Source organism: Protopterus annectens, chromosome 7.part1, assembly GCF_019279795.1.
Source record: "Protopterus annectens isolate FY-2018-M chromosome 7.part1, PAN1.0, whole genome shotgun sequence".
Taxonomy (NCBI): domain Eukaryota; kingdom Metazoa; phylum Chordata; order Ceratodontiformes; family Protopteridae; genus Protopterus; species Protopterus annectens.
The window spans coordinates 165,037,109-165,049,765 of record NC_056740.1 but is presented as its reverse complement, the minus strand read 5'-3'; the positions used below and the strand labels follow the sequence as shown (position 1 = coordinate 165,049,765).

The 12,657-nt window shown below is 38.5% G+C and overlaps 1 protein-coding gene across 10 annotated transcripts in view; it reads right to left on the bottom strand.

The window, feature by feature from the left end:
* Positions 1-12,657, bottom strand: part of NR2C2 (nuclear receptor subfamily 2 group C member 2) — a 1,701,781-nt gene that overhangs the window by 1,598,743 nt on the left and 90,381 nt on the right. For 5 of the 10 annotated variants that reach the window (XM_044078621.1, XM_044078620.1, XM_044078614.1 and 2 more), the window contains one exon: positions 6,255-6,345. The exons of 3 other annotated variants lie outside the window; for them this stretch is intronic. In XM_044078621.1, the coding sequence (XP_043934556.1) occupies positions 6,255-6,290 (36 nt within the window). In that variant the 5' untranslated portion in view covers positions 6,291-6,345. Of the gene's footprint in view, positions 1-6,254; positions 6,346-12,657 lie in introns of those variants that run through there. 2 more of the 10 variants (XM_044078618.1, XM_044078619.1) reach the window with 2 other exon arrangements.

Here is a 12,657-nt window from a genome sequence, read left to right as displayed (position 1 = left end):
CTGCCAGGAAAAAAGAACACATTGGCAGACGACCTCAGCAGAAACATCATGGATCCCCACGAGTGGAAACTGAATCCACAAGTATTTGCAATGATAACTCAAAAATGGGGCCTTCCAGACATAGACCTGTTTGCCAGTCCTCAAAACTACCAACTAACAAAATTTTGTACAAGGACACTTCACCATCAAGCTTGGAAAGTGGACGCACTCTCATTCAGTTGGAAAAACCTGACAGTATATGCCTTCCCTCCATTGCCTCTCCTCACAAAGGTTTCTCCTCACAAAGGTGCTTCTGAAAGTCAGAAAGGAGAGACCACGACTGATACTCATAGCCCCAGACTGGCCACGCCAGCACTGGTACCCACTATTGAGGAATATGGCCCAGGGCCCACCTTGGATTTTACCACAAATTGCCCATTTGCTCACACAGCAAAACAATCAGATTCTTCACAGCCAACTCAAAACCTTAAATCTGGCTGCATGGCAAATCACCTAAGCATCCAGCCAGCTCCTCTTTCCCAAGCAGTTATGGATGTTATTCTGGAAGCTAGGAGGCCCAGCACCAGGAAGGCCTATTTGGATAAATGGAAAAGGTTTTGCGCCTGGAACCAAGCTACAGGCCAAAACACACTTCAGCCTCACATGCCTCAGATTCTACAGTATTTAACTGAGATGTTGCACAAAGGACTTTCTTTTTCTTCCATTAAAATCCATGCATCAGCTATTTCAGCCCACTACAACACGGATCCACCCTTATTTTCGCATCCACTTCTAAGGCAGTTCCTCAGAGGGGCAAAAACCATTAGGCCCCCAGGAGAGCACCTACATCAACACGGGACCTCAATTTTGTTCTGGAAAAACTTACGCTACCTCCCTTTGAACCAGCTTTCTCTGCAGATCTACAGTTTCTATCATGGAAGACTGCCCTGCTGCTAGCAATAACTTCAGCTAGAAGAGTCTCAGAGCTGCAGGCACTAATGGCAGTGGAACCTTTCCTCATTTTCCATCAAGACAGAGTTTCTCTACGAACTAATCCTTCCTTCATGCCTAAGGTGGTTTCCAGTGTGGCTTTAAATCAAACCATCCACTTACCCACCTTCTTCCCAAAACCACAGAACAAAGGAGAAAGACTCCTGCAATCCTTGGACATTCACAGGCAACTTCATTACTACTTGGATAAAACTAAGGCTTTCAGAAAATCTGACCAGCTCTTTGTATCCTATGCTACAGCTTCACAAGGGAAGGCCATATCAAAACAGACCATTTCCAAATGGATAGGACATTGCATTCATTTTTGCTATACCCATCATGGAAAACCAGTACCTGCTACCATTAGGCCCCACTCTACCAGGGCAACAGCTACATCTACAGCCTTCCTCAGGGGGGTTCCTACCAAGGAGATTTTGGAAGCTGCAACTTGGAGCTCAGTACAGACCTTTACCAAACACGATCACTTACCACTTTACTCTAAGACTAGAGCTGGCTTCACCACTGCAGTTCTGCAGGGCCTCCTAGCCTCCTCTAACCCTCTATAACTCCTCCACCCATCCTTAGCTTTGGGATTCTACCCAAGTGTGATGACTGCAGCAGGGTAACACGATGAACATAGTACAGTTTTGTACCTACCATAAATGTAGATGTTCGAGTGTACACCCTGCTGCAGTCCAGGTTACCCTCCCTCCATCCCCTCTGATCTAACTGGCTAAAATCTCTACAATACCTTCCTGATGTATTTGCTTATAGCTGGAGAGATTTTGTGTTTGTGCAAAAATTACTTAATTTGGTACTAATCACTGACCACCTTTTTGGGGGCACCTGACATCTGGGGCAAGAAAAACTGAAGAAAATGGCATCGGATGCATTACATATACCCCTGGCGCACTGACGTCAGGGAAGAAGCGACAGCAACCGACGCCAGACCAAGACTTTGGAATTCCGGCCGACTGTGGGACCGCCTGACGACAGGATAACCCAAGTGTGATGACTGCAGCAGGGTGTACACTCGAACATCTACATTTATGGTAGGTACAAAACTGTACTTTTTTGTATCTTGGGAAATAATATGTAAATTCACTACTATCTCCTGCTACTGAATTCACATCTTCCATGCCAAATATTGTCATATATCTCTTCAAAAATCTACTCTCCTTTGTTATATTTTCTCTTGGGTCTATACTACCATGTCAAAATACATGTTCGCCGAACACGTCCTAATCGACACAGTAATATTGACTTGTCTAAAACCCGAACGGCCAAGTCAGCCAATTTTTTTCCCAGGGGAAAAAAATTGCTCGGCTGTACATGAAAAAAAACCCACACTTTTAGACCCTACAACGTAGCCCACCACACCCTCCCTAACTAAATATACCAACTCAGAGATCGCACTACAGTGAGGAAAAGGGCAAATCCCCGATGATGGTTGAGCAATTTTTTCCCCTGGGAAAAAAATAGTTATTCGGGTTTTAGACAAGTCGATATTACTGTGTCGATTAAGATGTGTTCAGTGCACATGTCTTTCGACATAGTAATATAGATCCTTTTTCTCTTCTGGGTCCTTCACATACATCTTCACTGCTGCAAATCAAATTCCAGTCGCCACCTATAAGTAACATCCCTGCTGAAAGATGATTATTTCTCCCAGAATCTTAAGCTTCGTTTTAGCAGTTTTAGGTGGAATATAATTACACGACACTTTAATCTTCTTACCTTTGCCACTAACCCCATAGTGCTACAAATACATTATTATCTTACTTGTTCTTTTCTATCACTATTTGAGGTCTTCTTGCAATTAGTATAAGTACTCTCCTTTTCCTCTGTCCAAGGTATTCCACTGAATAACCATCTTGAAAACCTTTATCAAATTCACGTTCTGTTCTTTCCAAATGTGTCTCCTGAAGCATAGCTATTTACACTCTACAGGTTTTAATATAGTTCACTACTCTTTCTTTTCTGTATATATCTGTGAGACCATTTACATTTAAAGATAATATAGAAAGCGCCATTATGTTAGAAATTTACTATTCCTACCGCTTATGAGTAACAGCTTTTTGTTGTGTCTAGTTCAGCTTTTGTGTTACATGCATACACTAATGTTTGGCAGGTTTATCTTTTATACAGTTGTTTCTTGTCATATCTATTTGAGCCTATGTCACATCTTTTATTGAAAGCCCTCACAAAAAAAAAAAAAAAAAAAAAAAAAAACAAACATACCCCAAATACACCCTTAAAACATATTAGTACTAGGGTTACCACCTATCCCACTTTGCGAGGGACAGTCCCTCCTTGGGCAGTTGTGTCCTGACAAAAAATTCTAAAAATGGCAAATGTCCTGAGATTTTAGGACAAAATTATTTCCTATATTTTATGTAATAGTTGCATAAAACAGTTATTCTGTACCTAAAATACCTAAATGTTATAAGAAACAGAATAAGCAACTAAAATGCTACAAGAATAAGCTTTTATTTAGGCAAAAAAAGTTAAGTTCTATCCTTTGTACTGACCGTGAGAATGTGTTGGCCTGTAAAATCTGATGTTTGTATCAAAAATGTCCCACTTTGGCCATTTGAAAGGTGGCAACCCTAATTAATACCAACACACAAAATTATGTACATCTTCAAATATTGAAGTTTTACCCTCCTAACAGAAACAACTGTCCAAGACTGACAGCTGCACTCACAGACTTGGGTAACCTAAAAGGAAGGTTATACATGCTAAGATGCATGGTACAGCCTGTGCTTCTACTAAGTGCTGTTTGGTTTTATCTTATCGTTATTACTCTTCCAGACTGGGAAAACACTTGAATGTTTTCAGAAGCCTTTATCTCCTAGCCAATGAAAGAAATAATTATTGTGTTTTTATTGCTCCTTATCAGATTGTCTCCATGAAGACATGAGAACCAGATATAGAGATGCTTCTAAAAGCACTCATTTATTTACTAGAAAATTTTTTTTTATTTGTTGGCTTTTTCTTAAAACTTGTTACTAGATCAAACCAAGGGCCTTAATCTGGTCATTCCCCTATGCAAGTGTGAGAAAAGCACATCAATTTGTCTTGTATGTTGCTCTTTTGACCAGACTTTTCTGCTTTGTTTACACTGCAGTGCCTACATTTCTTAAAACTGAACAAGGAGAAAGAAAGAAGGAAAAACAAAAACAGGGACACCTGTTTACACTGGTATCCCCATTACACTCAAACATAACTGAGAAAACTTTACTTTATAGCATCCGGATAATATCATGCAGTATAAAAATACTACCAAGACCAACATTTTGTTCTACTTGCAGTTAACTCTTTCCTTACTCTTCCCCCCTTCTAAATGTTCTTCAAAACATTAATGGCATGAAACAAAGCATATTCTTTAGAGTTCCCTACAAGTTTAACAAAGCCAAAAAAGCCCAACATTTCCAGGTTTTCTTGTTCTGTCACAAATATAATTAATGCTTTGTAATCACACATTTATTGGTCAATTTCCAAATTGCTACCTTTATTCCTGTTGATCTCCATCTCCCAAATCCAGTCTCTGCTTCATTTCTAACATAGTCCTGGTTCTTCTAGTCACCTCTTGTGCTTTTTTCCATCTCAAGCATTTTCCATCGAAACACTGGAAAAGGTTTCACTGGCACAGTCTCTCTGTGACCTTTATTACCAGAAGAATAAGCAGCAGAATCTCCTTCTATTTCATAACTCACTTTTTGTTGGACAAACATCTGCATTTCCTCCTTAGCATGCACTGCATCAAAAATTACTTTGTCCCTCCAGGAAAGAATTTTCTGAAAATAGGTGGGTACAGCAGCTTGAATCTCATGCCTGCTTCTTGACATTCCCTGATTAGTGGAATAAATATACTCCTCTTCTACCTTGTGTATAGCGAGTAATCATTTTCCACACTCTGTCTTCTCCTTTAGTACTTTGTCCTTCTGCCACAGTTTTGTCAGAATCTGCTCATTCTGTTGGTAGGATTGCATCTTTAAAGTCTACGTTGCTTTCTCATGACCAGGTTAGGAGCTTACACATGATGTGCCCTTTCAATTAACAACTCCAGATGTGGAATATCAGTCCAGTTGCTTACTTGTGCTTTTATAAAATTAATACATTCTGTTCCTTCCAGCTTCTCTGGTAATGAAGAAAATCTCATGTTTTTCCTATGTGCTCTGTCCTCTAATTCTATTATTTTTGAGACCTCTCTTCTTAAGCAATCTCTTCTTACCATGCAGGGATGACCACAACAGTTTTGACATAACTCTTCCTTTTTTTCCTGCCACTAATACATCTATAAGAAAAGTATGTAAGACAGATACGCATATTCATTGAAAGAAGATGCGACACTTTGAGTATTTCAAAGTTAGCATTTTTCCCACTGTTCCCATTCTTTTTTGACTAAAACAGGAACTAACAAGCTTAACAACTACAACCATACATGAAAGGAGTATTTCATATGTTTCAAACAAGCATCATTTCTCCTGTTAGGCAAGCCTTTGTAGAAACATTTATCCAGTGTTCCTTTTATATGTGTAAAAAAAGGGGGATGGGGAAATAGGAAGGTAGAGGTTAAAAAAATACCCATGCATACATCTGTTCCAGTACAATAAAACAACAAGGTCTATTAATATTCTAAACCATACACTATTCTTCATAATTAAAAAACAATTATCAAGCTTAAAACACCTGCAAAACTACATCAATAGCAACGATAATGAAGTTTACTGTACAGATGGCAAATGCTTCTTCATATTAATAAAATGTTATTTTGGGTAACTGGTGTGATTAATGCCATTAACAGTTAAGAAGAGATCCCAAGAAGATTATATTATATATATATATATATATATATATATATATATATATATATATATATATATATATATATACATATTTTTTTTTTCCATTCTCTCCCACACACAGAACACAAAACAGCACCTCCAAGACTCAGTAGAAATAATCTTCCTTACAATATGGCATACCTAACAGAAATAGTGCTGTCATGTAAAAAAAAAAAAATCAATAAATAATAAAAGGGGAAAGTAAGCTATTGATGTTAATAAGGACAAACATGACTTTAAATGATTTCCACTGCTCCCTTTTATAACCCCTATGCTGATAAATTACTTCCCTTGCTCCCATTTATAACCCATGTGCTGATATCCTTGCTTCTATCTGCCTTTCATCTGCCCAAACTTTTATATAAACCTCCTTCTATCATGAATTTCTTATTAAAATCAAATTACATGCACATTTGGTATAGGATGAAACAGTACCTGCCAAATTACAGATGGTTTCAAACTGGTCTGCATTCTTGGCTTCCTCAGCAGAACTGCTCCTCGGAGATCCTGGCCAAAAGCAGCATTGCTTCAACATAGAAAAAGTAACCAGAAAAAGCAAAACAGCAACACATCACAAGGCTGCTAGTTTAATGTAACTATCACTAGCATCTACTTATTTAAGGCTAAGAGCAAATGAAAGGCAAATCAGAACATAAACATACACTATCCTTTTCCACTGTGCTGCTCTTTCATTTTTTCCCATTCAAGGTCAAACTGTAAATTGAGAACATCGCCATTATACTGCAAGGAAATTTCATGAGTCAAAATGCTCACAATGCTATAGGAGTCATGATGAATAAAATAACTTAGCAGGAAACCACACCTGGAAGTACTTATCAAAAAGTTATGACATTTGCAAAAAGGGCATAAAGGATAACTTAAAAAAATCAGTTCATTAATATTAAAAAGGTAAAAACATATTAATGTCTTAACTTGAGGATACATATTCTGCAGACCTTTCACATATTATATATATTATAAGTCCGTAAATAATGCCATATATATATATATATATATATATATATATATATATATATATATATATATATATATATATATATATATTTAAAATCTCAGTTATTTATAATCATTGTTAATTGTTAAAGAATAGTTAAATTATACAACTATTAGGGAAATTAAAATTGTAAGAAAAGAAGTAAGCAAATTAGAGTAACAATATATCAAGAGTCTACGCTGATGTAGGTATCAAGAATCTATGTTGATGTAGGGGAGCGAGTACTATCAAATAAACATAATGAAGGAGTGGCATAACTTCAAAAATGTTCCAGGTTATAAAGGTGAAGACGTAAGCTAAATATTAACTGTAACTGAGAATGTTTAGAAATTAAGATAGACATTAATATCGTCCATGAAGATTTCTTATAATTGGTAGGTTTTCCACTGATCTCTCTACATCTTCTCTCTTGGGGTAGGAATACTACAAGATGTATTGGATTGATCTGATGCTAGTCTATTACAGTTTTCTCTACCTGAAGATCCTATTAAGAAGGAAAATAAGTCCTTATCTTCATTTTCATGTATTAGCTTGCTGTTTTATACTAAGTGTATTGTTTCCTTGATTGTACCAAAGGTTTTAACACTTGATAAGAATATTAAGCCTTGTGGGAAACACAAGCAGTGCTTAAATCTTATTATTTTTAAAGTGTTTTATTGGGGGCCATTCACTGTTTTCTTATTTTACAATAGTTTTGTTTGCATAATACTCAAATCTGATTATACTGTGCCTACGTTGACTAAAGAATTTGCCCAAACTGATTTCTAGAACAAGTTACTTGTCTAAGTAAAACACAAATCATTGTAATGGGCTTAGTTTTAGCCAAGGCATCTGTATTAAAGTTTATGTGTGCTCTTTTGATACCACAAGACACTCCTTAATAACCTTAGTACTTGAGGGAGCCATGAAATTAAAAAGCTCACCATTATCATTTCCATCAATTTTCTCTGGAACACTAAAGATTCTGATAATATTCCTCCATACTATACTGTCAGGGTCTTCTACTTCATTAACCAAGTACCCTGTTTTAGCAAAAGCTCTTAACCGTTTTCATTTTCTCTAATTCTCATCAAGAGTAATTTTAATATCTCTAATTTGGTACGTTCTGAGACCACTGTCTTCAATATCTCTGTTACATGCAATTTTCTTTCATTATCCCCATTTTGTTTTAGAATTATTTAATTCTTAAAGTAAGGTCTTGTACTGAGGCATCCACCTGATAGTCTTCCTTCAGTGATACATCTCCCATGAAGTTTTAGTGGAACTCATTTTCCCAGTATGATTGAGATTATTTGACTCCAACAACTGTGTAAGAAATGAATTAGTATGATAATTTCAGGAAAGCACCAGTTATAAAAATGTTTCACATAAGTGTTATAAGCAAAGTTGGTCTTTTTTTGATGCGGTTTGTACACATTTTCTTTTCATTAAACAGGTTCTTCTACAGAGCTTCACAGAAATGTTGCTATTAATCAGCCATGTTGGTCATCTAGAAATCTAAATTCTCTCATAGCCACTACATCAACATCATCTGTTCACCGAAAAAGTTACTGGTATTTTCACCATCACATTCATATCACAGTCTTTCAATTTTGTCATAAATGTTACCATTTAAATCATCACAATCATAGTTCATCCAATAAAAGTGAATCCAATAAGCATCCTTGTTTCACACCATTTTTCATCTTAATCTCTTCAAGTCTATTTACTGACAGTTTAACCACCTGAGTTGGTATGTACACTTTCTAGCATTTCTATATATTTCTTCCCAAATTTCAATAAGCTTAATATTACATGCTTTCATTATACTATACATAATCATTTTACCTGTTCCTAAATATGATGTGTGTTACAGGGCAAATAAAACCTCCTGGAAGGTTCATTATTTCACTGTAATACCTACCACAGAAGGCACCGCTGTATTAACCACTTAGCAAATATCCTCCATTTTTTTCTTGGTGGTTTTAGAAAATGTAGTGTCTTTCCTTGTTTATTTAAAGTAAAATATTTCACATATGGTACTTTTACAAACATCTGAATACCAGTCAATGAGTAAATGTGAACCTGAGCACAAATTTGCATAAATTGCATTTCCAAAAAACAGTGCTTGGCACTGCTGCACTTCTCTTATTGGTTTAGAGCTGTAGCATTTTGTTTTGCATTTTATCAGGCAGAACAGACACATTATCAACGTAGTGTATTCTATGGTAATATAGCGGGTAATGATCAATTCACCGATCTTAATCATATTATGTGTTTGAGACATGGATGCCAATAAATTATCTTAGCATCCATGTCAAGAACACATACTAATTGGTTAGGCTTGGTGAGACCCTATCATAACTCTAGTGCATAGAGCTTTACCTGCTCCATGTACTACCAGTTGCAGAAGAAAAAAAGCACAAAGTATGTTACCGGCTTTGAAAGTCTGTAAAGCATTTAATGAGTGCTGTCACACACATACAGCATACAGATATAACTGGAGGAAAGGCAGGGACAGTTTTTAAATATTGCTGTAAGTTACTTCACTAAGTTATTTACAGAATGAAAATATAAGGCAAGATATTTAGGGATGGTTGACAGCAAATGAACATCCCTTGCATGACACCTGACCACAACAGCACTTGGGGTGTGTGTATAACAATTGTTACACACCATGGAAAGTACCACCACTGTCAGGTCTGCCACTTCAGATAGGCCTTACAAATTTATCTTTTTTCCTCTGGAGCATAATCATGGTGCTCCATACTAGACTGACACTGTATAATACGCAAACTTCACCTCTCTGACAGGAACTGTGATATTTTTCATCACATTCTATAGCAACATAGAAGTAACATATTTAAAAGTAAGCATGGATTTTATTTATATGTTTCTTGGCAACACTGAAAATTCTGATTAACTGCTTTTTTAGCAAGGGTGAGATAAAGCTTGTGGACCACATCTTAATTAACAATTAGTATTAACGTCAACATTACAGCAGAATTATTCTGTTTGAGGGCAGCTCAGTGAGTAGCATAATCGCTTTATGTTAAGAAGTTCTCAGGTTCGTTTTTTGGCTGAAGAGCCTTCTGTGCAGAATGTCCTCCCTGCATGTGTGTTTTCTCTGGGAATTCATTTCCTTCCACATCTCAAAGACATGTAGTAGGCAAACAAGTAAATTTAAGTTGCCCTAGAGGTAGGTAGGTAGCTGTGTGTGTGTGTGTGTGTGTGTGTGTGTGTGTGTGTGTGTGTGTGTGTGTGTGTGTGAGAGAGTGAGAGAGACAGAGAAAGAGGAAGAGTCCCTACTAGCCAACTGAAGTCTTTGAATGTCAGCAGCTGTTCATTAGATCGTAAGCCTGGATAAAAATTGATTTTTGAAAAATGGTCAGTCATCTGGTCTTGTTTTTTATTGGCTTTTATGCACTATTACCAGCCTGACGTGTTTATTCCTTGTTTAAATCAGTTTCATTATTAATAGGTTCATACTAGGCTATCTGCCCTAGGGCATTTATAAGCCTAGCCAGAGTATGTTTGGCTTTCGCCACCCATTTTAAATTAATTTTGCTATGCCCTTTTTCGAGGTTAGTATACTGTGCCTCTGTCTAACAGTGACACAGAAGTGATACCCGGGGTAAACCTATGATCTCCCATCCACTCATCAAGACTCCTCTTGAAGAGAATCAATGTGGGTCTCTGCCTAACCTGGACTGGGATTTTATTTCATAGTGAAGGGAGCCTCTGGGTTATGAATCTGTCCCTCCAGCATGTCCTATTTATTTCAGTGCTGAGGTTCAAGTCTCGAGCATGTAGCTCGATGGGATTTGGATTTTCTGAGGTGCAGCATGTCTATTAATTCCGGGTTGGACATGGTTTTATACGTCAGGCACAGATCGCCTCTGAACAGGCGGTATGCCACTGAGTAGAGCTGGAGTCTTTAACCGGGCAGCATATGGCATCTGTTTGAGCCCTTTGATCCTCTTGGTGAGGTACTTTTGGGGTCTTTCCAGTTGCTGCAGGTGTCTGGTAAGGTACATCCCAAAAGGGGCATTGTACTCAATTATGGGCCTGATGAGGGATGAGTAAAGAGGCACGATGACCTCCCCTGATCTAGATGTGAATCCCTTCATGATTAGGTGGGCTATATAAAACGTTTTTCTAACCACTTTGGCCACGTGGTTGTCAAATGAGAGATTGCTATCAACTTGGGTCCCCAGGTCTCTAATTACTTCTTCTGTACTTAATGGATTACCACCTATGTGGTAATTTGTGGGCACTTTGTTTTTGCCAAAGGGGATGACTATACACTTTTGGCTTAGCTTGAGGCCATGGCTCTGACACCAGTTGTCTGTTTCTATGAGGCCCTTTTGGAGGATGCTTGTGTCGGCTGGAGAGTCGATTATGGCACCCAGTTTGCAGTCATCTGCAAATCTGGTCAGCCACAGTCCTTCCGTGTTGGCCTGTACCTCCGAGAAATATATACCGAACAAGAGAGGTCCCAGGACTGAGCCTTGTGGGACGCCACTTGTAACTGGTTTGGAGTATGACATGGCTCCAGCAATTCTAACCCTGTGGGTTCTGTCCTTGAGCCAGTTTGCAACCCATCTAGTGATATAGGGGTTTATATTTAAGCTGGTGAGCTTATCTATAATGCCCAAGTGGGGTATTGTATCGAAGGCTTTTGCGAGGTCCAGGTAGGCTGTGTGGACCACCTTCCCTTCGTCAATTGCCTTGGTGACTGTTTCAAAGAAATCAACCAGGTTTAAGAGGCAGGATCTGCCCTTAACAAAGCCGAACTGGGTAGGATCCAGTGTCTGTAGGTCCCCAATATCTTTATTTATGAGGTCCATGATAATCCTTTCCATAGCTTTGCAGACCAAGCTAGTCAGGCTTATGGGGCGATAATTTCCAAGATCCGTTGAGGCACCACCTTTGTGGAGAGGGACCACTGTTGCTGTACGCCACTCTTTGGGTACATATCCTGTAGTAAGGCTGAGATTGAACAGTAGTTTTATGTTTGGGTTTAGCTCTTCTTGGAGTTCATGTAGGATGCAGCCCGGGACACCATCTGGTCCCATTGATGCTGTGTTTTTTGCTTTGGAGAGGGCAGCTCTTACCTGAGCATCTGAGATGTCAGGGGGACAGCACTCTGCTGGGATAGATATTTGCCCTTTGGTGGGGAGTTTGCGCTGAACCTGTCAGCTAGGATGTTGGCAATGTCTGTGGGTTCAATGTATTTTTTGTCATTCTGGACTAATTCTGAGCATATCTGGGAATTCCCACCCAGGTTCCTAACATAACTAAAGAAAGCCTTGTGATTATCCTTAGTGTCCTGTGCAATTTTTCCTCTCGAAGCTGCCGTTAGACGATTTTATGAGTGCCCATAGTTTTTTGCTAATACTGATCAGAGATGCCTTCCCTTTTTGGGATTTTGCTCTATCATGTGGTAGCTTCCTCCTTCTATTGTATAGTTTGTTTATGGCTGGGGTCCACCAGACAGGACATCTGCCTTTGGAGGATTGGGTCTTGGTTTTATTTGGGATTGCATGATCAATGCATTCATGAAGGTGTTCATAGAATGCGTTTATAAAGGATTCTGAGGTCTGGGCCGTATTTTCCACAGGCCTGGGGGCTTTGAAGGATTCCACCTCGGTTTTGAGGAGTGTGAAATTTGCTTTAGAGAAGTTTTTCACTGAGGTTTTCAGGGCAGGGGGTGGTGTCGGGATGTGAATATCCAGTGAGATTAGTTTATGGTCTGATCTTACAAGTGAGGGACACACTTCTGGTCAGGAGCATAGAGTCCCCATGTTGGTGATGATCAGGTCCAGTATGTTTTCCCCTCTT